The sequence below is a fragment of the Columba livia genome, chromosome 16 (assembly GCF_036013475.1).
Source record: "Columba livia isolate bColLiv1 breed racing homer chromosome 16, bColLiv1.pat.W.v2, whole genome shotgun sequence".
Lineage (NCBI taxonomy): Eukaryota > Metazoa > Chordata > Aves > Columbiformes > Columbidae > Columba > Columba livia.
Genome location: NC_088617.1, coordinates 2,636,712 through 2,664,566, shown reverse-complemented (window position 1 = coordinate 2,664,566; position 27,855 = coordinate 2,636,712). Strand labels below are relative to the sequence as shown.

The 27,855-nt window shown below is 41.3% G+C and overlaps 1 protein-coding gene across 10 annotated transcripts in view; it reads right to left on the bottom strand.

Annotated features, from left to right (window-relative positions):
• The window catches only part of PTPRT (protein tyrosine phosphatase receptor type T), a 386,111-nt gene that overhangs the window by 12,225 nt on the left and 346,031 nt on the right, over positions 1-27,855 (bottom strand). For all 10 annotated transcript variants that reach the window (XM_065031857.1, XM_065031858.1, XM_065031862.1 and 7 more), the window contains 10 exons: positions 25,324-25,411; positions 17,887-17,963; positions 16,978-17,014; positions 15,520-15,617; positions 13,653-13,769; positions 12,162-12,316; positions 9,703-9,838; positions 8,547-8,696; positions 5,477-5,650; positions 2,103-2,234 (listed from right to left, as the gene is read on the bottom strand). In XM_065031857.1, coding sequence (XP_064887929.1) covers positions 2,103-2,234; positions 5,477-5,650; positions 8,547-8,696; positions 9,703-9,838; positions 12,162-12,316; positions 13,653-13,769; positions 15,520-15,617; positions 16,978-17,014; positions 17,887-17,963; positions 25,324-25,411 — 1,164 coding nt within the window. The remainder of the gene's footprint in view (positions 1-2,102; positions 2,235-5,476; positions 5,651-8,546; positions 8,697-9,702; positions 9,839-12,161; positions 12,317-13,652; positions 13,770-15,519; positions 15,618-16,977; positions 17,015-17,886; positions 17,964-25,323; positions 25,412-27,855) is intronic.

Below are 27,855 nucleotides of genomic sequence, written 5' to 3'. Positions count from 1 at the left end.
ATTACAATCGAAGTTATTTCAAATCCATCTGGAAATAGATCATGGCGAGAAAATATTTTGCATGAGATCTCATTAGCAGTTTCTGCTGAGACTGTATTCCTTTCTGTTTTTTTTTCTTTCTTCCTATTTTCAAGTGTAATTTTTTCAGAAGTTTTGAAACCCCCAGATGCTCATTTGAACTTGATCTCAAGCTTTTCAAGTTCAATCATTGCTAGTAATAACATCAAGTGTGTGCATTCCGCTGCATTAATTCTGTATTCCTGTTATTCCTTTGATCATACGGGATTGAAATGGAGTGGGATATTCATGCAATCATATGCATCTTTGCCCTTGTTAGTTTTTCAAGATTAGGCAAGCCAGGCAAGACCACTTAAGCACATCCTGCTCTGAAGCTGGTCTTTACTCTTCATTCAGACTTTCAAGCAGCCCATAGATCTCCTCTCAAAGCATCTGCCCGACAGATGAGGAGATGTGAGCCGAGCAGGTGCTTTCGGAAACAACCTCAAGGTGCAGTGGAAAGAGAAAGAAGATTAAACCTTTCCTTAATGTAAAAATCTGCTTTCTGCAGTTCAGGCACAGCTCTTCTATAAAGCAATTTTTATATATGTGTTCTGCTCATGGAGATGGGCAACCCCACTTGCTCACACGCACACAATATGCAGGGAACTGCACACTAACAGTTTCATAGTGCTTTGGGTACAGCGTTTGGATTAGGCAAGGATGAACAGCCAGATAATTACAGCATTGTCACACAATGGCAGTGCAAGCACAACATCATTAAGCTCCCTCTTCCGAAACCTCTCTGTCACAGCTGAGATCGAACTGTCATACCTTGCCTTGAAAGATACAAACTTCAGAATCATCCTTAACTCCCAGTGCTGCCTGGGTGGTTTTGGCATTGGTTGAGCTGGAAAAACTGACAAAGTGACTTCAGGTATTGCCAGATCTTTCTTTGTGCATACAGACTGCCTCATAAAAGCAGAATTTTGCTAGGGAAAAACAAAAAACCACAAAGCAGGTAAAGTCTTGTGCAGAAAGATACACAAGAATAACACTGGCTGAGGCTCACAGGCTTGTGTTTTCTAAGAACGAAGCGTAAGAAAGTATGTCATTTCCAGAAAAAGCTGTGGTATTCTCTTAAGCGTCAGAAAAAAAGGAAAATGGGAAATTTGCCTTTGGATTCCATGCGAAGATGCAGAATCAGGCAGAGTGAATCGAACAGGAGGTGGCAAATGCACAGAACCTCCATTTCCTCACACCATGGTGTGACTCTGTGGGTCACCAAGAGATGCCACCTCTGAGTAAAGCTCTTACTGCATCTGGAAATTAAATCCCATCACGTTCACCCCCAAGGGAGACCCCCTCACCCAAGGGGGTGATCGCCTTCTCCATTACCTTCAAAACCAGAGACCAATAATCTCACTACCTTCAAGTGCGGTGAGATTTTGAAGACAGAAGAGACAAATGGCAAATTAATCCATGAAGTACCAACTCGGTACTTGAGGGTTCTCCCTCTTGTTTCACAAGTGCTGTAATGGGTGAATTAGCCATGCCAAATGTACTATTCACACAAATTGCATGATTATGCCTTTTTGAAAGCTGTTATCTTCTGCCACTCATCAGCAAGGTGGCTGCAAATGCTCGTACGGGAGGAACTGCAGCGGCTCCTCCTCCGGCAAGCTCAACTCCTGAAAATAATGGTGTGCTTAGTATCCAAGAATCCAACCTGCACATGACATTAGAAAGAAAAAGAAAATACACAGCACAATGTGGTCCCCCAGAACCGTGCAAATCACACATCTCAGTACCACGGAATTGCACTGGAGAAGAAAGTGGGTTTGGGAGGAAGATTTAGGCCCACAAACACATCATCTTTAGACATCCCTGTCGGCTGGAGTAAGAATTACCTACCTTAGAAGAACTCAAGCACGTGGACTTATTTTTCATTGTACCCCAAAATATTCCCTACTACTTTTCAGTTTGTTTTCACTTATCTATTGGGTTTGGGAGGGAGGGCACAGGAAAAGGGCAGCAGAAACATTCTTAAAGCCATCTGAATTGGTAAGAAAGTTACATGACAGAAACGATGAAAAATCACTCACCTGTGCTGCATCCATCTCATTCAGCATCACCACAGAGGAGCAGTTATAATCAAATACCAGCCTCCAAAAGTCTGCTATGGTGTTGGGCAAAGGGTGTTGGGTTACAATAAAGGCAGCAGGTTGCTTGTGGCTCTAACAAAAGAATAAGATTAGTTAAAAAAAAAAAAAAAAAAAGAAAAAAATTCAATCAACTTTTATTCAGACGAATATTATACCCAGGAGGCTATGGCCAGGCAATCTCAGCCATTTAACCAGATTATACAAATCACATATCCTTCTCCTTGTTATCATTCTGCAATGAATGAATGTCTCATAATGGGATTCTTTTGCTCCCAATGAAGACATTTCATTAAAGAAGTGTCACAAGAGCAGAGATTACTGAAATCAATTATTTATATTTTGAGACTCTGCAAATAATACTAATTCTGCTATTACTACTACTGTTACTATCAGTAATATTAATAATTGGAAAGAAAACAGCTGGAAGCAAATGCTGCCCTTTTTGCTGCAATGAATGGTAGGAACCACAGAAGGGATTAGCCCCCCCGCGCTATTGCTCCCTGGTGAGGTGGCGCTGCAGAGGTGGCACATTTGGGTCCCAGCCATCCTTTAAGAGCTTGTGGGGCAATATCCAGAGCCTGTGACATTGGTATTTAATTTCTGATGCTATTCTTTCGTCTCAAAAAAATCCCTCTGACCTCAATCTCCATAAGCACGAAGGGGAGGAACTGTGCTCCTGACCTCTGCGGGGCTGTGTTAATGAATGTTTGCGAGATGAAAGGGGACAAAGCTCAACATTTGATCAGTTTCCAGCTGCAGCAGGCAATGCTTAGATGAGCCTACAAGCTGCACAGCCCTTTCTGCTGTACATCTGGGAAGCAGACTTGAATCAAAAGGCACAATATTTATGAGTTTAAAAATAAATAAATAAGCAAAAAAATCAAACCAAAACGAACAAAAACCAAACAGATTTTGTATGTAAAGAAATAAATGAAGCCCCAAAGTATTCAGATGGCCATTGCAGGGGTTTGCATTTTCTCCTCGCTGTGAGTGAGCTGTGGGTGGAAGAGCCGAGCAGCCCATGCTGGGGACATGATGCTGTGCACACTCTGCCCCAGCTCACGGGGTGGATTCTGAGCGTGCATACGCGAGGAGGGTGACGGGACATGAAGGAGAGGGAAGGAAAATGAAAGGACTTCTTGGGAAATGAACAGCGTGGAATATATTTTTCTCTTTCTCCCTACTCTGTATTTCAAACCCAGGAGCACCAGTATGGGTGAAAAGCTGTGTTGTACCAGAACAATGTTGGCACCAGAGTGGTAAATAAAATAGTGAACGTCATCTCTTAATTAGAGTTAAGAACATCATACTGTTGCTGCTATGTTTTTTCATTTTGCACCAATTGCATAATTGGCTAAATTGTTGGCTGAAGGTAAGGTGGGTTTTCCATTAAGAGAAACACACCCCACCTGTTTTCTTTACTACAGGTGAGGAACCAGTCTCACTGTTCTATTTCAAAGGGAAGGTGACCCAGAGATGTTAATTACTCGTGTAAGAGAACATGTGTAGGGTCCTGGGGGAATGACGATGACAGGGACACAACATGGACTCAGGTCTTTCTCTGAGCCCCATACATTAAATCTAAACCAATCATCGCTTCTGTATAGCTTGACTCAGACATGTGGCTCAAGTCCCTCTGCTTAAGGAATATGTTCAGTTGCTTTAGGGGAGGGTGAGGGACAGTATTTCTCCTTTCTTCTTAACAAACCATTTTTCAGATGCAAACATGGCTTTTGAATGATGCTCATAGGAAAGGTCCTAAGGTCTGTTTACTGGAAAGGGACAGAAGATATGGGTGAAAAATTCCTCTGTACAGAAATTTCAATTACCAGGAATTTTGTGGGGAGGGATACAAGTATTAGAAAAGTAATTTCAGATAATGAGGGTTGAAATGTGCAAACACATTCCCAAGTCTCTAAGAAACCAGAGTAAAATAGACTGTGCTTCTGCAGATTTATCAAAGCACAAAACACACTTTAAAGATTAAAAAAAACCACAGTCCTTAGGCATATTGGCAATGACAACATCACAATCTTTCTGAAAAGAATCTAAAATTAATTCCACGACCATATGGCTTAACCTCTCAAATGCAGTAGTATCACTGTTCCCCAAAGACTGAAAGAACAGACAAAATTAAAAAAGATCAACCCCAACACTGATAGGGAAAAAAATGACGACATTTCACCCGCTATCATATTTACACAAATCCAACTGCAGTAATTAGTGGCTTTAAAGACATTTCTGTCCAAAGGCAGTTAAGCACCACAGCAAAAAGAAAACATCAACATAATTCACCCTATCCAAATGACCCGTGCTCTGGGGTTCTAGCCGATAAACAAAGCAAGGGAAATTGCCCTCAGCCAGATTCACGTCAGCTTAACTCACGTCCTTCAGCCTTGAAGTATTTTGCCCATATTCTTAAATGTATAAGCTCAGATAAATCTCTCGCTCCACACTGCAAACTGTTCTTTTCAAAGAGATGACCTGGCAGCTCCTGGCAAACATTCCTCTTCCAAGTTATATGATAACCAACATATGGGAAGAGTTGTCCCACCACTTCTTTGTCCATCTGCTTTTCTACGATACAACCTCTGACTGCACGCTCGCGAACTTCTTTGTCAAAAATTTTCCAAGGTAGAACTACAACAGTAGTGTGATAATCATAGTCTAGGTGACACATTTCTCTCTCCCTTTGCCTAGTTTGGAGATGTCAGTGCTACAAACTGCAGGTAAAAAAAAGGTTTTTTGCTTTGGGTGCTTTTCTCCCAGAAAAGTATCCTGAGAATTAATAAACTTGATGCAGGCTAGAATGAGTTGGGCTCCACAGTTTAAGAAGGACAACGAATTACTGGAGGGAGTCCAGCGGTGGTCTATGAAAATGATGAGGGGTCTGGAGCATCTTTCTGATGTGGAGAGACAGAGAGATGGGGCTGTTCAGCTGGAGAAGAGAAATTGAGAGGGGATCTCATCAATGTTTATCAATATCTCAGGGTGGGTGTCAAAAGGATGGACCAGACTCTGTTCAGTGACAGAGTGAGGTGCAATGGGCACAGACTGAAACACAGGAGGCTCCATCTGAACACGAGGAGAACCTTTTTGTACTTTGAGGTGCCAGAGCCTGGACCAGGCTGCCCAGGGAGGTTGTGGAGTCTTCTTCCCTGGAGATGCTCAAACCCGCCTGGACACATTCCTGTCCAATCTACTCTGGAGGTACCTGCTTTAGCAGGTGGGCTGGACTAGATAATCTCCAGAGGTCCCTTCCAACCTCAACCACTCTGTGATTCTGTGAATGGGGACAAAGCAGTATTGCTTACATCCATGAGTGCAGCATTGATGTAGTTACTTGATTCACCATCCACAGAGATGAGGAAAGGCAGGCACCGGTCCAAGGGCAGCACATCCATGCAGCGGTTCTTGTCATGGTTCCTGGGCAAAAGGCCGATGCTGCAATCTTCCGGCCGAACACGCGGCGTCACGATATTGAGAGTCTGTGAAGGAGGGAGAGAAGAAGGCAAAGAAAGACAGAAGCAGGTTGAATGTCTTTGAAGTTACTTCTAAAAAGGATGCCATCCGCACAATAAGTTTATTTTAAAGATATTTAGACTAGCAGATCTTTGATATCCCAGAGAATGAAAAAGAAGGAGCGCTGAGGAACTTGTTGCTGTTATATTACATTGCATTTTGCACATCATCCTGAGGCGCTCTTATGAAAACTGTAGCATAAACTGAGGGCACTACACACTTAGCAATAATTTCCAGCTCTAAACCCCCACAGCAGTTAGATAACATTTCTGTTCTTTCCTAGAGCTTGGAAATATATGTCACAAGTACAAGTTGCGGCTTTGACCTGGTCATGGAGTGAAGCCTCCTCATGTTTCTCCCCTCCCTAGGGAGCAAGCACACATCCTTCTCCCTTTTCAAATGGATCCTGTGCAGAAGTACATTGAGTATTGACCTGGCTCACCCTGTTGGTCAGGCAGGGTTCAAATCCTCTTGTAATTCTTCAGTCAAACTATTGATCTACCTTAACAATGCATATAAAAACCTCAGAGAATTTGTTTGTTTGTTTGTTTTAAACAATGAAGTCTATTTGTTTCATTTATTATTTAGATTTCTACTTTCCTTTTGGAGTGACACATAGGATGCTCCTCTTACACAGCCATACCTTATCCCTGGGGTGTTGCTGTCAGTCTTTTACCATTATCTGTCTTTCCCATAGCTTGACAGACTATGTTTCTTTAGATCTAATTTTGTGTTATCCATTGCAGAGGCCTCCTGACAAACCAGCCCAGGTTGGTCAGCAGGGATCAAAAACAGCAAATCAAAGTGAACACATCTTAGCACTGTCACTTAAGTCATGGTAGATCAGTGGCTAACTGATGTTGTTCTACTTTTACTCATGTCATGCAGTCATATAGTGAATTCCTTTGCAGCCATCAGAGGAACAGAAAACATTCAGTGGCCAAAAATTCTTACAAAGGGTTTGACTTCTGCCACAGAGGGGTTATAAATGGAGAAAAAAAAAGGTGAAACAATCCAAGATAAAGGAGTGTGTCCAAGTATAAAATGTGAAATAATCTAGTTGCTCTAAATTGTGTAGGTTCCACATCAAAGTCTCTTTGTCTAGAGATGGAAAGCAGGTAAACTGGCTGAGGAAGCAACATGAAATCTCGTATCTCTGAGAGTGCAGATAATTAGGCAGGTGATTTGTTAGTTATTTACTCTTGTTTGTTTTACACTCTTCCCCTCTCTCCCTTGTTTTTTGTTTTGTTGTTGTTTGTGTGGTTTTTTTACTTATTCAGATTAGAAAAACTCTCCAGAACAAGCTATTGCATGTTCAGATAATGCGTAGTGCATGAGAAATCCATCCATCCCTACCTAAGGACCAGTGAGACCCAAACAATATGAACTGCACCAACAGATCTAGAGTTACTGGTTCATAAAGATGGCAGCAAAAGATACAATTTCTTGCATTAAATCCAGACTATTAAGGATACAGAATTCTCTGAGCCAAAATCCCGTAAAAATAAATTCTACAACTAGACAGAGAGTGAATCTCTTATGCAAAGTACGATGGAGCTCAAAAGAGCCGGCCCCTGCCAGCTCAAAAGAACAAGCACACAGGCGACAAATCTTGCCTCATGTCGTGACAAAATAAGTCCAGCAAGCAGCAACTTTTTATTTTAATAGTAGAACAGCATTTGATGAAGTTAGACTTTGGCTCCTTCACACCAAGCATCCAGAACCAGAAACACTTTCACAAATCTGATACCACTTGATAAAACCACATCTTTTTTTTAATTGAACTGTCATCGGTTGGGAGCCACATTCTTTATCTCACTGTACCAACCCTGACGATTCCCTGCAAGGTTTCAGATAAAAACCACACATTCTCCCTTTGCGTACAGAGGGAGGAAAAGAGGCATCTGGCTAAGACTGGGGCTCCCAAAAGACGCTGTCTTGCTGGAAAAGATACTTGGCTGGGAAAGGGGCTGGGCATTTTCTACAATTAAAGTAATCTCCACCTTGTTAGTGCTAAGAATTGCCTCTTAAAACCGAGCAGAAGTCTCTCTTTTCTGTCAAATTCACCTAGCTCCACATTTCCCACAGTATTGTTTTTTCCATACATCAGTGTTGGCTGAAAATCCTAAAGATACATGGGGAATAAGACTAGAAAACTTAGTTCAGTGTTCTGCAGGGTGTGTTCGTTACTGCACGCAAATTAAAACTGCTCCTTTGTCCCAAGCCCATTAATTGGGGTGGGATAAGCAACGGCGACAGCAAAAAGGTAGAAGGAGCCCCATTTTGTGGCTTGCCCCAGGCAAATCACATTACAACAGCATTTGTGAGTTTTACCATATGTCATTCCAGTTCTCGTCACCGGGTACTTGGCAAAACATCTACAGTGAACTGAGATTCAGTTAAATGAAAATTAGTAATAAGGAAAATGATGCTCGCTGAGCTCACTTTCTCCTTTGTGCAGAAGGACGTCGACAAGCTGATTGTCAAGACTCAGAAGCAGCATACGAGCCACAAGAACAGATAATAAGGGACCTTGCGGCATAAACGTTTCTGAACAAATTACAGAAGAAAATGAACAACAGCTTATTTGTTACAATGAGAAGTACAATAATATGTGTGAAAATTAGTACCCTTGCTCTGCTGAAGTGATGGGGAATTTTTTTCCTTGCTGAAGGCTGAAAAGTCCACGCTCAGAAACATATCTCTGCCTAATACAGTAATAGAACAGCAAAAACCAACTGAATTCAGACCTTGGCTAAGTGTCCCCCTTCTCTGCTCTGCTGGGAATTGTGAAATAACACACAGTGATTGATTAAGCACCTTCAATACACCAACTGCAATGACTAAGACATGCAAAATTACCTGAAACTCATCTTTTATCTGGCTGGAGTTGGTCTGTGGATCTAGTCTGCTGATGTTGTAATAGATGGATCTGAATTCACAAACTGGAATGGCTGTGTTGCCACAGAGACAGGCCTCCAAAATGGCATCATGGACAAATACATACTGCTCCTGCACAAGGGAGGGATAAGATATTAAAATCATATTTTCGATACAGACCATGAAATATCATATGCTTTTTTTTTTTTTTTTTAAATCATGCCTGATATGCATATTTGGCTCTGTTTCATGTGGAGACAAATTACACAGTGTGCTATGTGACAGCTTTGTGAACATATTTCATCCATCATTGAATGTGAGGTCTCGTGTTTTCCTTCCCAATTTACAAGTCAAATGAGAAGCCACCACTCTCAGGCATGCAGGGACAAAATGGGGGTGGGCTGGGAGGGAAATCACAGTGTAGAACTTTCCTGTTCCAAATCACAAGGCAATGGTCAGAATGGATTGTGCTTTGCACTCATGATAACACCAGCCACAGAAACAACTTTACTAACAGTTCTGCTCCATCTGTCTCTTCAAAACCCCTGGACTCTCAGGATTCTGGGTTAAGTTCTTTCCCTGAACTAAATATGAGAAGCCCCAAAACGTTAAAAGTCTGTCTCTGTTCCAAGCTATTGTCCTGTCCTGGGAAAGCACTGAAGCACATACATAGAGCTCGTGCCACAGAAGAACACGGAGGTTTGTGCAGCCTCTAGATGCAACGGGATGGAGCAGCTTGCTTAATCAGCACCCAAAGCCTCCATCAGGGATGTTTCGTTTAGCTTGCAGGTGATATAAACTACATACTATTCAAGTCTGCAGTATACTTATGAATGAATCATGAGAAGATTCAGGAGCTGTTTTCTTCTTTTTTTCTTTTTTTCCCTACTGTGAGAATAAAATTAATCAGCAATGCTAAGACCTAAACTTCAAGGTTTGCCCTCCTGTCTTGGACACCGTGAGTAGCTGCCAGTGAATGTGATTCGGTGCACATCTGGTCGTGTTTAGCCACGGAAAGTTCTGTATAATCAGATCACAGAGGAAGCAAGTGTTGACTTAATGAATTACAGGGCTTGTGTTGAGCGGAGGAGCTGACAGGAGCGCGGCGCATCATAAGAGGAGACCTGCTGGCACCTACCTCTGTCTGCACCAAATTGACCCTCTGGGATCGCAGCTCTCGCACACAGTTAAATATATCCACCACACCTTCGTTCTCTGCCATGTCAAGCATGATGTCGATGGCAATAAAACACCCTGTTCTCCCGGCCCCAGCACTAGAAGGAAAAAAAATCCATGAGGGTCTGCATGATCAAGGGAGAGTGGAGATGCAGAGCTCTATGGAGGAGAAAATGACTGCATCACAGACACAGCTGTCTTGTCTCAGAGGCTGCTCCCCTCTCCCTGCTGGGCTGATTTTTGTGTGTAGCTGAATTAGCTTGGGATTTAAGAGAACGAGGTGAAATAATATTTCTTGAAAGGGAAACGGACGCAGGTAGCAAGGGGGAAAAAAAGCTGCGTGTTCTTGAACATCAACAAAGAGTTATGAAAATAATCATCACGGTTTTACAGGTCGATGCACCCGCACACCTTTCATCCCAGAAGATGTGGGAGAGCAGCCTCCAGGTTGCAGACACAACTCCAGAGATTTTTTTCTGTGGGACTCTTTAAAAAGCATGTGCACATTTAATGATGAAAGAGGCTCCATCTTCCACCTCAACCATTTCTTTTCCCCTTTTAATCCAGAGGAGTATGTGTCCTGAGGAAAGTGATTTCAAGTTGTGGGTTGTAAAATAATAGAGAAAGGAGCTTGAGGCTACTCAAAACCTTCAGTTTAGAGCCCCCCGCTGCTTGCGAGAATTGGGCCATCTCCTGCAAAACTGTGTTGTCACTGAGCCCTCCTTCCCTTCTGGGAAATCATCCAAGCTGTTAAGGTGTGAAGGATAGAGGGAGGAGAATGTCTTCTCACATTATTCCGAAGGAAGAAGGAAAACTCAGCTCAAATCAGGGAAACTCGAGTTGCACGAAAACTCCGGCAGAGCCGAAAGCGAGGAGATATGAATGACCATAAATTAATGGACCAGATTAATCAAGTGCTGAATAGAGAGAAGATATTTTTCATTTGCAGAATTTTAATGAATAAGTGGCATTTCCTCTCCTTTTATCTCTCAGCTTTTCAGAATTTTAACAAATAGTTATAACATTTCTATATTTAGAGGATCCTGGCACTTCATAAATATCGAACTGTGATATTATCCAGCCAGGCATCGGTAGGGAGAATTTGGTAATTACCACTTAAAGCAAGTCATTAAAATTCAAAAGCAGATAAATAACAGAGAGGAAATGGCATTTATTCATTAAAATGTGAAGGATGAAAAACTTCTCCTTGCTTTCTTGGTGACAATGAATCAGGTTCAGACTCCTCCCAGAGCCAGACCCATGTGGTGGCACCAAGGTACCAAATCCAAGCACTGAGTTCTGAACTAATTCTCTTCTGCCAGGTCCTTGGGCTTAGCTGTATTTTATTATACAACTGGTTCATTGCTTGCTGAAACAACAACAAGAAAAACAAAAAAACAGCAAAAAAACCACCTAAAACTGTTTTAAAAAAGGTAAGATTTAATTGATTTTTCTTTTAAAAGTGGTAGTGGGATGTATTCTCTCTCTCTTCCTGATCACAGAGCATAGCACTTAGAGGTAATTGCCTGTAGGTTGATCAGGGATTAGATGTTGGGGAGCCAGCTCTGTTTTTCAGCCTTGTTCTCCAGCCACCTCTCCTATACAGAACACTTGCACTGGGCTGTGGCATGAGCTGCAAAAGCAGCTGCTACAAACCCAAACTATATTTTTGTAGAAATGTCTCTTTGCATTGGAAATAATATAATAATGAGAGTTTACCTAATTGCGGTGGGTTACAAAAGCAACCATCACTGTAAACCAGAGGAAAGGACACTTACCTATGTCCAACACTCACTAACACAGTGAGTTCTTTGAGGTTTGTCATCTCTTCCTGATTCACAGTGTACCACCCTCACCACAAATTATATAACCTACTAATCCGATCCACCACAATCCCTCTACAAATTGATAGAGAAACCTGTTAACTATTAAGAGAGCTAAAATAAGGAGCCCCGGTTTCATGCAGTGCCTGGCACAGGGGGGCTGCCAGCTCAGTTGGAAGAAGAACGTGCAGAAGAGCCCTCATGTGGGTACAGAAAAGCAAGGTTTCTTTAAAATTCCTGGTCTTTTTGTAGTCAACGCTCCCTCTGCCACATGGGGCTTGTTGTAGATAACAACTGGAATGGCTGTCCCAGATATTTACCATTTTCCCAACTCTGCTATGAATATTTAAGAGAGTATAGGCCACCGGAGAGTCTTCTACATTCGAATGGCCCTTTCTGACCTACTTATATCATCTCCAATTCATGCCAGCTAAGCTGTAGAACAGCCACTTCAGAAAAGAAAACCCAACTCCACTTCGTTTCCTCATGAGGCCCACAAATTGTACTCTTAAACAAACAAATCGTAGTTGGTTATTGCCAGAGAAGAAGAAGAAAAGGAAAAAAGCTGATGGAGGGAAGGCTCGAAGAGCTGATTTACCTGCAGTGCACAACGATGGGTCCGGCTTCAGGGGGATTGAGGAACTTCACTTGCCGGACGAAGCCCAGGAGGCCCGTGGCGTAGCAAGGAACCCCATGGTCGGGCCAGCTGGTGAAGTGGAACTGCCGAATCTCTCGGATCTCATGGTAGCCTTTCTGAGGAGACAACACAGCCTCTATTTTTCTCCCATCAGACGGCCATCGGCACATTTTGATCCCTGCTCTCTTCCCTCATGCAGAACAAGCATTTAGCTCTCGTTATAGGAAAGAAGATGTCCTATCCTGCTTTTCACTCTGAAAGATTTCAAGCTGAACTCCACGTAAAAATGAAGTGGGTAACACACAGCTGAGGACTACGAAGGTGATCACCAGCTCCCAATGCAAACCCATAGTCCTTTGAGTTCAAACCCAGCTCAACTTTACAGGGTGACTTCACACCATGGCTGCACTTCTCCAGCCTCCTTTGGTGTTATTGCCATAAACCACCAAGAAGTCACTCTTAAACCACCAAGAAGTCATTCTTAAACCACCAAGAAGTCACTCTTAAACCCTTTTTGAGGTGTTGAAGCAACAGCCTGGGGAATGAACAACAAGAGAGTGAGCATGCCCCAGGCAATGGTAGATTTTCTGCCACCTCCTGCCATAAAAACCTCAGTTTGAGATTACAACTGATGGTGAAAAGGGCAGAAACCAGCATTTCTGGTGAGACCAAGTTATTGGTACATGAAAATTGACACTACTTGTATATGCCCTGCAAAGGATAACACAGAAGTGTCACTTAGCTGTGACATTTCATCCTGGAGAAAATCTACATGCAGTCCAGCAGCACATCCTTCAGCCTGTCAGATTTTGGCACTAGCATTTTTACCAAGTTTTTTCAGTGATTTAATGAAATATGGAGCTGATGTATTAGAAAACTGGAACAATATTCCCAGCATGCCTGAAGTTACTTTAGCAGGAATTTTTTGAAAGCTTTAAAAACCACTTACTGAGTGTTTGGAGAGTAATTTGGACAGACATGGAATACTCTGATACCTAGACTTCCAATTTCTAATTACACGTAACAAATATCTTCCAAATCCTGACAATTTTGGGATAAGGTTTATATTCTTGCCTTTATTACAATTTTATTTCTGTTGAAAGGGGACCCTACCTGGCACCTAGTTTAACTGATACTTCTTTTCATCAGCAATTTGCCACTGTAAAACATGACAGTTATTATTCCTGGCATACCCTCACCTATCTGCTGGCTTTTGGATGCATTTAAACTTCATGCACTGTGGATTCTACTTTTGTGGCTACATCAAGATGCTCGTGTAAAATCATCTGTCCAAAACTGGAATCTCATCAAAAATTTAGGTTTCTGAAGTGAAACCTGTCCAAACAGTAACAGCTCCCATCTCCAAGAGCATTACACGTTTCCCAGAGTTCTCATTTCTGAATGCAAATTAAACGTCGTATCAAAATTTTAGCTGACTGAAGATTTCCTTACCTTTTGTACAGTAAATGTGCGTATGACATACTCCGCCAATGGTTCTGTTTCAATTAATGTGACTTTAATATCTCCATAGACCTCTGTGTCATCTGGCCAGTATCGAACACACTTTACCTGTGGGGGAAAGAAAGAAAATATTGAGAGGAACCAGCTCAAGCTGAGTCAGAGCTGACCTACATTTTACTCCACTTTCGAGCTGAAGCCCATGCAAATTGGGCTTTCTTCTGATGCAAAGACCTTGTCAAAATTAGCTGTATAAATTAGATAAAAAATCCTTTACCATATATAGAAACTTCAGGGAGGATTTTTTTTCTGTTTCCTCTGTTTTGAATACAAACAAAAAGGATGCATTTACCCATACTTCTTTAGGATTGTCTCCCTTAAATTTCCACCCATACACTGACCATATCTCAGGTTTACAGAACACCTGGCAGTCACTATCACCATCCCCTTTGAGAAAAATCTATGCCCTTGCTATCACTACTGTAATTCTGAACTCTCTCTGTTTAGCCAAAGAATTTCAATTCGTAGGGATTGTGAGACACTTGCTGATACATTCAATTTGTTTGACTCTAAAGCTTTCCTTGTCAGATGTGGGCACAAATTTGACATTTTACCAGCTGTGACAGGCCTCAGCTAAAGAAAGAAATCTCACATAAAAATATTCGAAGCCTATCCACTTCTAGAAACCATGTGCAAAACTAATAGTAGAAATTAAAGCCAGAGCTGTGAAGCTTTAGAAGGGATATTTAGGCTAACAAAGACTATCAAGTTATTAAATGCTCTATCATGAAAGAGTGGAACAGCACCTTAAAGCTGAAGCAATTAGCTACTGTGAAGCAGGTTTCATGTTCCAGTTCGAGTCATAATCAGAAGGGGTTTCATAAATATTAAATATGATTAATGTAGGTTTGTTGCCTTTTTTTTTCTTTAACACAGAGGCCTTTATTTCAAACAAAAGTGTCAGCAGAAGGCAAAATAGAATAAATAACAATAAATGAACAGAACCAGCTGGCATTCAACCATGAGATCTAAAGGAAATTAAATACAAAGCAGCTGAATTACTAATGGTTGCGAGCAAAATATGATTTAGTTTTTTCTTAGTACCCGAGCAAAGAAAGGTGACAAACACCAGGACAAAAAAAGAGCTCCGGTTTCCAGCTGAGAATATCTCTAAACCAAAGACCACTAGGAATGAGAAGAATATGCTTGGTAAAGCCACCCCAAAGTCCAGCCTTTGCCTTTTGAGCTGTTCACGTTTGCTCCCATCGTGGGCTTAGGTGATTGCCTTGTGCTGACACAGGGACCCCTGGTTCATCTGAGTGCAAGAGACCGAAGTGGTGGGTGTTGAGGAGGCCAGCGCTGCTGGGTGGTCCCGGATCCAGCTGTGCACAGTCTGGAACCACCATGGAATAGTGATCTTCTGAAGTGACTGGAAACCCTACACTTTGAACTGTCATTTAAAGAGCTCTTTTGATAGTCTAAACACCAGTGGCATGTTCTCACCCCTCCGGATTTTTGTGGGTAGAGAAGTATTCAAATAATACAGATAAAGAATAACTATTACAGAAGTACATTTTTCTTCCTGTACTGAAAGAGGAGACAGCTTCTCAGCCGGCATAAATTTGTGTAACTCTGCTAAAGCTGAGACTTACACCAGAAACAAGATCCTTTTTAGTCTGAAAGGGAAGCAGTTAAGTATTACAAAATCTAGCAATTTAGAGAAAAAACCCGGAGTAGCTTAATACATTCCCTTACTACAGGAATCAAAAGGCATTTCACTTGCTGAGCTTGCCTGAGCAGCAGCACCGTGTTACACCCCGTGCTGGTTTGGGTTTCTATACTGGGAAAGTGGTCCCCTTACCCTGCCCACTTCCACCAGGTTGGTGACCATGACAACACTTGCAGAGTTCTCTTGCCAAATCATTCTCCAGAAATCCTTCACTGTCTCTTGCATTGGCCCTAGGGCAGGAGAAAAGACAACAGGACATCTTAAGAGAGTGTGTTAAATGCCAACATCTCTTTTCCTCTCTTCCCCAGTCATTGCTCTGTTCCCACAGGATCCCGCTCTCCTTTTTGGAGCATCCTTCTGTGATTCAGGGTTACAAACACAGAACAGGCTTGAGCTCTCTGAGAGATCAGACACCTTATCCTTCCTTGCAGCAAGTATTTAGGGTTCTAGCACCCTGGAGAGGTGATATCTGTATTGTAAATAGTGGAGATAGTTCCAGTAGTTAATCATGTGTAAGTGATGGGACAGGGATGCACCCTATAGTCAATCTGTAATTAAGGCTGTATTGAATTTTGTACCTGATGCAGTACTAAAATTCCTCTATTTCACACTTTATTAATTATGAAGGAGGAAGGAAACATGCAGAATTTAGAACTTTTCTGAATTTCCCCAGAGAGAAGAATATCAAGTTTCAACAGCCAGTATTCACAAGAGGTTTATTAGACTGGAGCCTTTCTCTGACCTTGTTTCATTCATCTCTTCTACACTGTAAACAAAATCCTCCCCTTGGACTCCTTTTTTCACTCACTCTGGCCACACTCCATCCTCCACATTCTCTACCTTGCTGCACTCCCTATGCCTGTACATCCCCAGACATTAGTTTCATTCTAATATGGGTTTTTACTCTTTCAATAGGAACAAGCCAGTGAGGAAAAAATAAAGCAGAATTTAAGAAGAGGGCCATTTCTATGAAGATCATGTTTACAGGTAAGGAATGCACAACATTGAGGATGAATCATGGTAGAGGAAGCGTTCACGGCATAAGAGTTTGGCCAGTGATGCAGGAAAAGAGCACGTGTTGTAAAGAACAGGAGTAGGGAGGTTCGTCATCTAATGTGGACAGCCCTAAGCATTGAATTCTTTTGTTTTTGATTTTTCTTTTTTTTCCCCCAAAAAGGCACTGGAAACTCATCAACTAACTTACAGAAGGTGGTGTTCAACTGTATTTCCTACTAATTCCCACTTACCAAAAGTCCATCAATCAGAGGCTTTTTCAAACTGCCCTCCCCAAGCAATTTCACTCCAGAAGGTAAACCCAACTTCTGTAAAGCCCCTTTTAATTCTAATCTCATACTTCATGCACAAAGGACACATTATAGATCATACTGCCACCTCTAAGTCTGTAGCACATTTTATTCCTGTAGCTGAGGTTTTGCATTTGAGTGCCTTCAAGAACATCCTATTCCTTCCTTTTTGTGCTCCTAGACCAAGTTTTCAGACATTCCTCAAAACAGAAGGTGTCACCCTATAAAAAACTCTTTAAAACAGCAGAGGTTTTACAAATATTTAGACATACAAGAATGAACTTGCCTTGAGTCGCAATGTAATGGCGAGGCCGGTGGTATCCCTGGAATAAAAATAAAAACAAAATACGTGACAGTCTGTGAGATAAGAGTTCAGACAAAGCACAACAGCATCTTTTTTTATACCTTCCAGGTACCAACAGCTGCTGCACACTTACCAGTGTACTGACACTGGTTATTGAACGAGCGAAGACCTGCAACTAGGTTGCTCTGGGAGATTTTTAGTGGGGGTATCTCACTCAGGCTGAATAACAACATTTCATCATGCCAAAGAGAAAACAGGAGTGGGGCAGTTTTCACTCTCTCCTGTGGGCAACTCTGAAAACTAATAGGCAAAAATTGCACCTTGTTTGAAAAAGAAGAAAGGTGTGTGTTTGCCTCTGTATGAAAATGCTGCGTATCAGTCTTCTGTAACATTATCAGGTGTATTTTTCATCCCGTAAAGAAACTCTGCTGAATGTTGTCATGTTCCTAAGATTCAGGAGATGCATACAAGATATGCATGTTCACTTGATCATTCTGTGTGTGTGAGGGAAGCTGCTTTTCAAAGGTTATTTTATAACACTAAAAAAAAAGATCTGTCAGTCTATTTACATGCCTTCTGCACTGCAACTTGGTAAGAAGTCGGTAAGTCCCAAATATCTACTAATGCTGTTCCAAGGGGCTGATATTGATTTCCTCATTTAGCCCACATTCCACTTATGTCAAACATAGGAAATCTCCATCTGTCCAGTTTGGTCAGACAGAATAAACTGGAGACTGAGAACCTTCTCCCTGTCACAACACACTGTTTGTATAACACTCAACTGTCACCCGTATCGGATCAACAGTCTGTCCCTATATAAGATGCACTGAATTCAAAAGCAGATTTGTCAGCAGGAGTGGTTGTCATAGCAGGAATGTCCCGGAGCCTTACGTCTATGTAATTGGCGTTTATGTAGTCGGAGTGAGGGTCCCCATCCAGCAGCTGCAATCTCACTCTTGAGTGATCATCTGAAAGAAGGAAAGAAAAAAAAGTGACAGTAACGATAAAGAGGACTTTGTAAGTGCTTCATTTTACCTGCCGATTCCCGCAAGTGGGCAATTGAATACTTGCAATAACAAAAAATGAAATCATATCAGAGATATTTCTGCTCCTACAAGACTTTTATTTTAAGATGTAACATTTAGATCCTTAGGTTAGCGTTCATTGAGACTCCGGGTTTGTTAATTTCGCTGGTGTCACCATAACTCTTATAGAGCTTTTAGACACAAATGTTGCTTGATCTGGGGGTCTCAGGACAGACCCTTCCAGGATGTATCTCCATTAGGAAAGTCATTTCACGCTTGGAAGTAACAGCCTCCCTGGCTTCATCTGATCTATGGAAACTGAGGCAAGAGCTAAAACTGTCAAGATCAGGATAAAGATAAATAGGTCACAACAGAGGTATAAAGGATCAGGGCGGGTAAAATGGCAAGTGAAATCCTGCAAACAAGAAACGGGGCAACCCAGAAACCTGAAAGGAAATACCAAGGAAAATCAGAGCAATGTTCCTTTATATAACCCACAGAACTCGCAGCAGCAAAATGGCACCAAGCCAAGGATAAAAATAAAATACAAAATTAGAAATATTAATGTTTTGAGGACTTTCAAAGTTACTTTAGATAAGGCAATAAAATAACAGATATCAATCTCTTCATCTCCCAGCATCCTCTGCAGATCAGACGCAGAAAGGAACCACCCCAGAGGGCAGATCATGTCATGATTTCCCACCAAGGGAATGATTTGATCTTCCTCTGGAACAGCTGGTGCTGGGCCCTGTCAGAGGAGACACTCTGCGAGCAGGACTGGTGATGTGATCTGCTCTGGCAACCCCAGCACTGCTGTGCAGTTATTTGCAGAACTGCCATCTAAGGGCCAGTTGCTCAGCAAAGGTTACTGGGTTACTGGGGTCACTGCTGGCCATGCTGGGCTCACTTTTTAAAGGTGTTTTTTTAAGAAGTGTAGAGTCCATTAAGTTTATTTCCTCTCTACCAGCTCTGTAGACCCTAGCTCTCAGCCAGCAAGGCATTAATGTTTAGAAGCACTTCGCAAAATATGGGCCCAAGCATGATTTACATTCAATTAAAAAGAATCATAGCAATGAAACATAAAAATACGAGGTATGATTCTGCAGTAACTCAAAAAGGGTTTTAGTCATCACTTAATTAAATGTAGAATCAGATAACTGTGAAGGCAGATGTGCATGCAGTTCTGAAAACCAAGAGCTGGATATATATGTATGAAATATTTATTTGGTTATATAAAGCAATGACTCTCATAGACCATTTGTTCTTTGGGTGAGATTTTCACAGTCAAAAATACAACCACGTTGCTGTATTTATCAAGCCCCATAATTGCATTCAAAAAAGGTTACGTGGGTGAATCCATCAAAAGCTCCGTTATATTTGTATTAATAAATATAACCTTTGTAGCCACAGAGGAAGTAGGTATAATTCTCAGAGTGCTGATGTTGTTCCCAACTCCAGACAATTACCTGTGCTCAAGGCAACCGCGCTAGGAGTTGCAGTAAATCATGTGGTTAGACAGACAACAAAAGAATTTATACTTAGAGCAATTGGCAAAGACAGATAAAGAGCTGATTAAACCAGACATCTAGATGAAATACACAACATCTCCCGTAGACAATTTCATACTTGTGATTCAAGGCAGCAAACTAAGCTAGTTAAGAAACACAGAGAACAAAAGCAAAGGGAAAAAACCCTGGAGCTAACGGTTGGGAGGGGAACATTTACTAACTCCTCTTGTGATGCTACAATAATATAATGTTATCGAAGTCTTACCTTACTGCAAGAATAGAACCAAAAAGTGATGAGACCAAAAATTACACCAGTGGCAGGTGGGAAAGAGTCTCAGGTTGATTTTTTTAAGTGAAACAAAGACACTGTCTATGCACGGTGTTGTACCTGAAGTGCTCTCAATAGCCCTCAAGGAAGAACCTGCCTCTCTTCATTTAATAGAGCCAAACCCCCAAATTAAGTTTCAGCACTTTGAGCCACTGTTTAGTTAAAAACTTGAAATGGGCAGGATGAGTATCTCCTGGAGGAGCTGGACGTGTAGGACCTGAGGACAAGACTGCAGAACACATCTTTGCATTTAAGACAATTATGGATAAAGAAAAGATGCTCTTTAGCTCTAAAAATTATTTCCTTACCCTTTAAGCCAAATATCGTTGTTCTACCTGAGAAGAACAGTCATGGATGAAAAAGTGACCAGCGGAAATGAATTAAATTTCTAAAAAAAGGAGACATTCAGGTTTAGGTCCAATTATATTTTGGGACCAAATGAAAACCACTTTTAGTTGAACTTTGCTTTAGGAGGACAGAATCCACAATATGTCATTGTGTATTTTAAAAAAATGAAATCAATTCCTGAGGGAGACTTGTTGCTCTTAAGAGTCTGAACAGTGCAGAAGAAAAAAATTCTGTATATATTGTAAGCACACAAAACATTAATGACATCTTAAAAGTGTCTTTAATCTTGTTCATAGGTTTAGGAGCACAGTCTGTAAATCCCTTTTTTCCCCCTCAAACTTTGGAATTTATTTAGTTTGGGTTTGTTTGTAATAGAAAAGGGCAAATACCAATGCAACTTATTTTGCTACTAACAGTAATGACCTCATACATAGTATTTTTTGTCAATAGACTTTAAAATACTTAAAGAACAGCAAATCTCTTCATTATATCTTCTCCAAATAGTCAGAATTTACTCTTGTTTGCGCACCCTTTCCTCCACACTACACTAGCCAGAAGGCTACATATTTGGCACAGTGAAATGAAAGTATTGTTCAACTCTTTTTTAAATTAATCAGACATCATATCACCGTGTGTTTCAAATGGGTTATCAGAAACTTTAAAAAAGAAGGTAGAAACAGAAGACAAATTACACGTCTGTTAAGATTCAGTACTGCAAAAAATGGAAATAAGTTTTAACAAATGTATAAATGATTTTATTTCTCCCTGTTTACTATAGTCAGTATGAAAATTAGCTGTGTTCTAAATTTGTATGAAGATGATTTCAACTGAAAATTGATCTTAGAACAGATTTTAAAAATGGCAAGAATTTCACTGAAAAGCTCTGTGCTCCCATTTTAGCACAAAAAAACGTTATAGTTTCAAACTTCCGTCAAAATTCCCATTAGTGATCATCTGAAATATCACTGTAATTTTTCTACAGCTCATTTTGACACCAGCACCGGATTAATCTCACACAACTTTCGCCATCCAAATATTACGCAGCTAGTCTAAACTGGCTGTCAAGGTTCCCCATGTAGTCAAAGGAGAAATATAGACATCTTTGAAATTATACAGTTCTGGTACGAAAGGATTATTTGCCCTCCCCAGACACACCGTCCTCCCCTTTGTGTCCCCACACAAACTGGGTGATATATCCCACCCGCTCAGCACCACGTAACAGACATTGCGCAGACAAGCAAGAGTTTAGACACTGCAGAAGAAACCGTGGAATAAAAATTCTTGGAAAACAAAAGACTTCTGTTTTAAATCCAACACTGACATGTGGGTTCTTTATATTTTGTGCATTATCCTTGTCCATGGCCAAGAAGCGCATTCCACCTGCGTTTCAGCCAAGAGCTCCGTTAATCTCCATTGTTCGCTCTTTTTGCCACAAAATTTTCCAATTAATTCACAGTCCTCTAGCCCAAAGCATATGGTACTCAGAGCATGAAGGAAATGAAGCCAATTTCTCTACTGTCTTTTGTCATCAACTCAGTAGTTTTTAATGGACCATCACAAGATTTTAAGTGGGAAGATGGTAGAGCTCCACTGCAGATGGGAGGATGTGTCTAAAGCAGCACCAGCACCCCTGTGAGTGCAGAACTTCTGTAATATTATGTTTGGTAAAGGGAGAAAAGAAATGAAAAGGAGAGCTCTCCTGTAAGTCAAAGTAAAACATAATCCTATGTCTTTATTCCCTTATCTGAGAGTTTTTATTCTCTTATAATGTAATGGCTCTAAAGCTGGAGAAGATGGGGAGAAACAGAAAAGAACCAAAGGTCCCAGAGAGCTCCTGGATGTTTTCTGTGCGATGGGTTCAGCTCAGCCCACAAGAGCTGAACATCCCCCTCAAACACCATTTGCTGATGTACTTTGACAGCCTCAATATCTAAAGAAAATTCAAATCATTTTGCTTCAGCACATGAATGGCCCACTACCTGCCCTTGCCCCAGAAAGAAAAACCTTGCATTTCCACAACTGTCTTTGTGTTTATAGCTTTTATATCCGAAGTGCAGGTGCAAAGCTTGTGGATGCTGCTGATATAACAGAAAGGAGGGCAGATCCCTCATGCACGGCACATCTGTGCAGCTGCAGCGCATCTTTCCACCAGCAACAATGGAATTCTGTGGTCATACAGACACCAAATCCACCCCTCAGCTTTTCCTTGTCTCCAAAAAACACATCAGCACTGCAGATTGCAGGGAACCCTGAAAAGCTGGGGTTTCAAGCATGGCAGAGCTTAGAGCTCTCTTGCATCTCCTCTCCACAAACAGATTAAACCTCATCTGCAGTTTTGGTTTGCAAATGTAAGAACAGCAGATGTTGGGGCTGGCAGTAAGATCTAGGTTTTCACAGAGTGGCAATGATGTTAATACATCCCTGGGAAAGCAGTGAGCCGAGTAAAACAGTCCTGTAAGTGTGCTATTACCCAGAAGGCCATAAAGACAAGATCTAATCTGCTGTGATTCACTGAGCAGTGCTACTTATTGCAAGAGCTTACAAACCCACATTTTAACAAAAGTCTCCGAAGCAGTTACAAAAGTTAGATCAAAACCTGCCTTTTTGAATTCCCTCCCCAAAAGGCATGTGATATCTTGTTCCAGGAGTGATGAAATGACAACTGTGGTTAAATAAATAACATTAATTACCATCTGCAGCCTTCTACCAAAGAAACTGGTAAAAGCAATCAGTGCATACTCCAGGTTTTACCAGCAATTACAATTCTAGCACAACAAAACAGCTAAGGGTATAATTGTTTTCCACCTCTGCTCAGGGTTTTGCACAGTTTGTACCAGCTGAGCACAATCCATTTTCATGATACGCCCAGAGGGAACTCCTCTCCTGCTATCTCAGCTCTGATACCAATTCTCTATTCTGGATCCTGTCATTGCTTTTACTCAGGTAAGTTGCCCAACATTGCCAATCACTAACAATATTCCCCTTCCTTAAGCATCCTCCTGTCCTTCTCCCCAGCCTCTTCAAAGTGAAACAAAGATTTCATTCCATTTTACTTTAGCACTTGTCACTAGATTCTCCTTGCTGTCTTTTCAAAGAGCTGTTGTCTCCTCAAATTCTTTGTTTCATAGATATTCAAGGTGAAGAAATCCCACTCAACTGTGTTATTTACTTAAACTCTTCTGCATCCTTCCTCTCTTTCACTACCTTCGCTTCCCTTATCTATGCCTTTCCACCCTCTCAACCTCATTGTAAAATCTTTCCCAACAGCCCTCAAACTTGAGCTTCTTTTCTGTTTTACACTGTGCAGACACTTCTTCCTCATCTTAGATTACATTTTGCATTCCCTTATTCAAGTGCCTCACCTATCTGTATCGCTACTGTATTTATATTTATAGCTGAAATGCTAACATCCCTCTGTTAGACAACAATTCACCTTTGTGAACACCTTCCCTTCAGACAAAACCCCATTTATCTTCCTTGATTTTGCTTCCTTAATTTTTTCTCACATTTCTCTTGGAGTTGAATGTTTTCTTTGTTACCACCTTTAACAAAAATGAGATGGTGGCTATTGCGCACGGTCTAATCTCTTTCCACCTCCCTATGTCAACTGCTGCCTCAAAATCATACAGAAAAAGAGACTTTTATGTTTCCATTCTTATTTCATACTATTACACTTCCATCTTCAATCCAATGCATGATTTGGATTGATTCACCTGTCTTAGACTAATTTAATCTAAGCTAATCATACAGAGAGGTAAACCTCTATCTGGAGGTTCCTGAACACAGGAGCCTTGCAGCAAGGTGGAGCTTTTCAGCTGCTGAAGGGAGACGGTTTTCACGTTAACTGTAACGTTCCAGTGCTATCACTTCCATTTTCCACAAGGAGAAACAGAGACCAATGGAACTGGTGACCTGCTCACAGCCAACACAGAAAGCCAGAGCAGCAGAAGCCAGATCAGATCAGGGCTCACAAACTTCTGAGCTTCATTTCCAGATTCCTTCAGCTTTACCATGGGGTCCCTGTTCTATGCAATTCCCCCCAAACTGTTACATGAATCACTTCTTTCAAGAGAGAAGTGATTACACATGAGATGATCTTTTTTTTTGTGGCCAAAGATTTTATTTTAATTCTTTAGTAAAGTCTGTTTGTCCCACAGAAAATACATATCTAACCTGAGAAAAAATACTGCACTAAATGTATCTCTCAGAGCGACTTAATTTAATTTTGCTCTTACAGGGTTCCATATATTTATCCACTCATGCAAAGCTATGGCACAGTCATATTCCTGTATGGTCTCAGGCCTGGCTTCTCCAACTTGATGCTGCTCAGCAGCCCTTAAAAATAATCATTTCTCACACCTCCTCTCCCCAGTCATTATATGGAATAATGAAACACTGGGGGAAGCTGCCCTGTGGAAAGCTCAGCTTCGGAGATCGTTAGGAAGAGGCTTCATAAACACCTGGTAAAAAATGACAGAGGTTAATCTGGTCCTGACTTGGACAATAAAGCCGACCTAAATGGTTTTATGGAGTCCTTCATTGCCCTGCAGTGCTGTGATGTATCAATATTCCTGTAACGCCAACGGTAACTGGTCTTTGAAAGAAGCAAATCTAAGAAGCTCCAGCACATTTTCAATTGCCTCGTCGCGATTCTGAGGCAGAAGCAAAGCTTGTCCCACACATTGAACCGGCTCCTTGGGGTCAGGCTCCGACTGCTCTACCTGCTACCGACCACGAGGAAGGAGAAAATCTGATCTCTGACCCATGCCTAAATATCTGATGTATCTGCATCTCTTTTTGTGCTCCCATTTGTGGCACTAAAAGCTCCGGGTTATGTAGTAAAAATGTTCAGAAAACGAGCACTGTCACACCCTGCAAACATTAAGCACAAAGCAAGGTGGATAGAAACTGTGTAAAAAAATGTAAAGTCATGCAATGACTTTATGTAAAACCATGAAAATAAAAAACAATCATTGAAAAAGTCTGTAACAAACAGACTGAACCACTGAATGCTCAGCACTGTAAACCCGCTTTTAGTGGGATTCTCAAACACGCTCTTTTCCACACGATGCATATAAAGTCTTACAGAAAGCTCAGTTTAATGTGAATTTACACCTACAGGAGATTATGTTTCCATATCTATTCTTATTGCGGTTTTCGTCTTCCTTGGCTGTATCCCAGGATGCTGTCTGCCCCTCGGGTAGTGCCTGCAAAACAAACAATACCAGAGTGTTTATAAAAATCTGGCCAATGCCTTCAGGTGGATAAAGACGAATGAGCACGGCAAAAATAAGCTGCATAATTCAGCAGTCAACGAAGCAAACAGCTGTTCTTGAGGAAAGGGCACATCCACTAATGCAAAAAGCAGAGTTTGGTGCAGACCATTTGTAGGTCTTGGCTTCTGCCAGCAAAGACCCATTTTCTTCCTGCTACTTCAGATCTAAAAGGATCAGAGGAATTTGCTTCTGGCTGCATAGTCACAGGTTAACCTCATTTTCCCTGTAGAACAGGGTTTGGGGAGATTTCACATACAGACACTTCTCAGAAAACCCAGGTAACTGAAACGTAGTGCTCAGTCTTTCATGTTTAAGTTGATTACAGACACAGTGGTTTCACCTATTTCTATATTAACTATGGGGTGATGCCACTTAAAAGACTAGCTGGTTTTCTTTGGGGAAAAATAAAGGAGGCCAGGGTTTTAGATTATGTGTGAGAAAGAGAAGCAAAAGTAGGTAAAACGCGCTCATTAAGTATGAAAATAAATAGTCATTTTCCTAAAATCTGTTCTTTTAGTTGAGAAAGGATGGGGTAAGGAAAATGGCAGCACAAAGTACTGCCCTGCACTGTAACTATTCTGAACATGCTCAAATGAGCCACTTTCGCCTTGAGACACGTCCAGGAAGGATTTTCAAGGCAAATCCACGGAAACGGGATCTGGTTGAAGGATCTGGTTGAAGGATGGTCTTGCCTTCCTGGGAAGATGGGCAGGACCACCTGCAGCAGGATGATCCCTCTCCATCTTGGGAAGGTCGGGACTGTCAGCACAGGCAGATCCGAGCATCAGGTCCCTGGGTATTGCCAGCATCTTGACAGCTCAAAAGCCACGATCCCCAAACCATCCCCCCATCGACTTGTGCCAAAAACACGGCGCAGAAGAGCAGCTCCCACTGAATTTCCTCTCTAGACCTGCCTCCCCCAAGATCGGCTCTCTAACACAATCCTTCATTACTAAAAACAACAGCAACATTATACATTTTATTATTTACAGTCCCCAGGGAATTACGGGGCTTTTATACCACAGCCATTGTAGAATCAGGTCTAGCTTAGCTATCAGCGTGTAGTTTGACACAGCTGGGCTAGAAAATGAATTTATATTCATCTTCACAAGCCATCCAGGTCTATTACAGTGCCTGAATGCAATAGCAGAGAGACACAATTATTAGGATCTACAACACTGACATTACAATTAAACTTAATATGAGCAAACCCCTGGCAGACCAGATCGCTGTGAATTTCTCCCAAAGGGGTTCCAGGACAGAAAATGTCAGGCACTGCAGCACCGCCAGGAGCATTGCTGACAAAAAAACGGGGACAGCGAGCTCCTGTTCAAAAGCCCAGGAGAAAGAGTAATAACTCTGTAATTGGTGAGGGCTTTGATCACATATATTTCCTTTACAGGCAGCTGTTCCTAAATAGCAGCTCATCTCCTGAGCAAAAAAAAAGAAACAAACCCCAACCAACAAACCCACACACAAGGAAAAAAAAAAAATCACTGAGTAAAAGAAAAGAGGTGAGGAAGGTTCATTTTCATCTTCAAAGACTGAGGAAAAAGGTGCCTTCATTTTTCTACCAATATTAAATTACAGCAGATTGACCAGAGAATAGCAACAGTCATTAGACATCTAATCAGAGACATCTGAAAAGAAAGAAAAAATTCTTTCTCATGACTTCCAAGTGCGAGAAGCTATCATGGCCAAAGAAAATACATTCGGGTCCAATAAATCCCTTTTCAACAAACCCTATTCCTTTCATGTGATTTGAACATGAAATTCTCCATTGAAATGGATGTTTTTATATTTGCCTGTGAAGGTTTAAGTGTCCAGGATTTTTCATCTCATTCAATACCAAAGAAATCTCTGCTTTTCACAGAACTCGCCGTCTCTGAAGAGAGGGAGCCCAGCTCTGGTTGGTGAGGAACAAACTGCCTTTGCAGACGTGTTACCATATACCCCCACTTTGATGCATTCCAGATGAACAAAAATTGGAGTAACTGCGTGTACAGGGGGGTACAGAACTAATAATTATTCTGTGAGCTCACTAAAAATGCCGCACCAAGAACTGAAACTGCATTAGAAACATAAAGGCAAATATATCAATCATAATTCAGTTGCATCCAGGAAAAAAAAAGAAGCGTATCTAATGTTTTGTTCCTTCAGTTTTTTTTGTACAGCAAAACAGCAAAAAGGGTTAATATTTCTGATTTTCTCTGCGTTATCAGCAATGGTAAATCGGGACAGATCATTCCAGCTTTGGTATTTCATCCACATATTGCAGGAAATGTTCCCTTTTTTCTTTAGCAACTGCAAAATTTCACTTTAAAAATCCCGACTGCATTTTTCCAGGTTTTTCTTACTTTTCTTCTTTTAGAGAA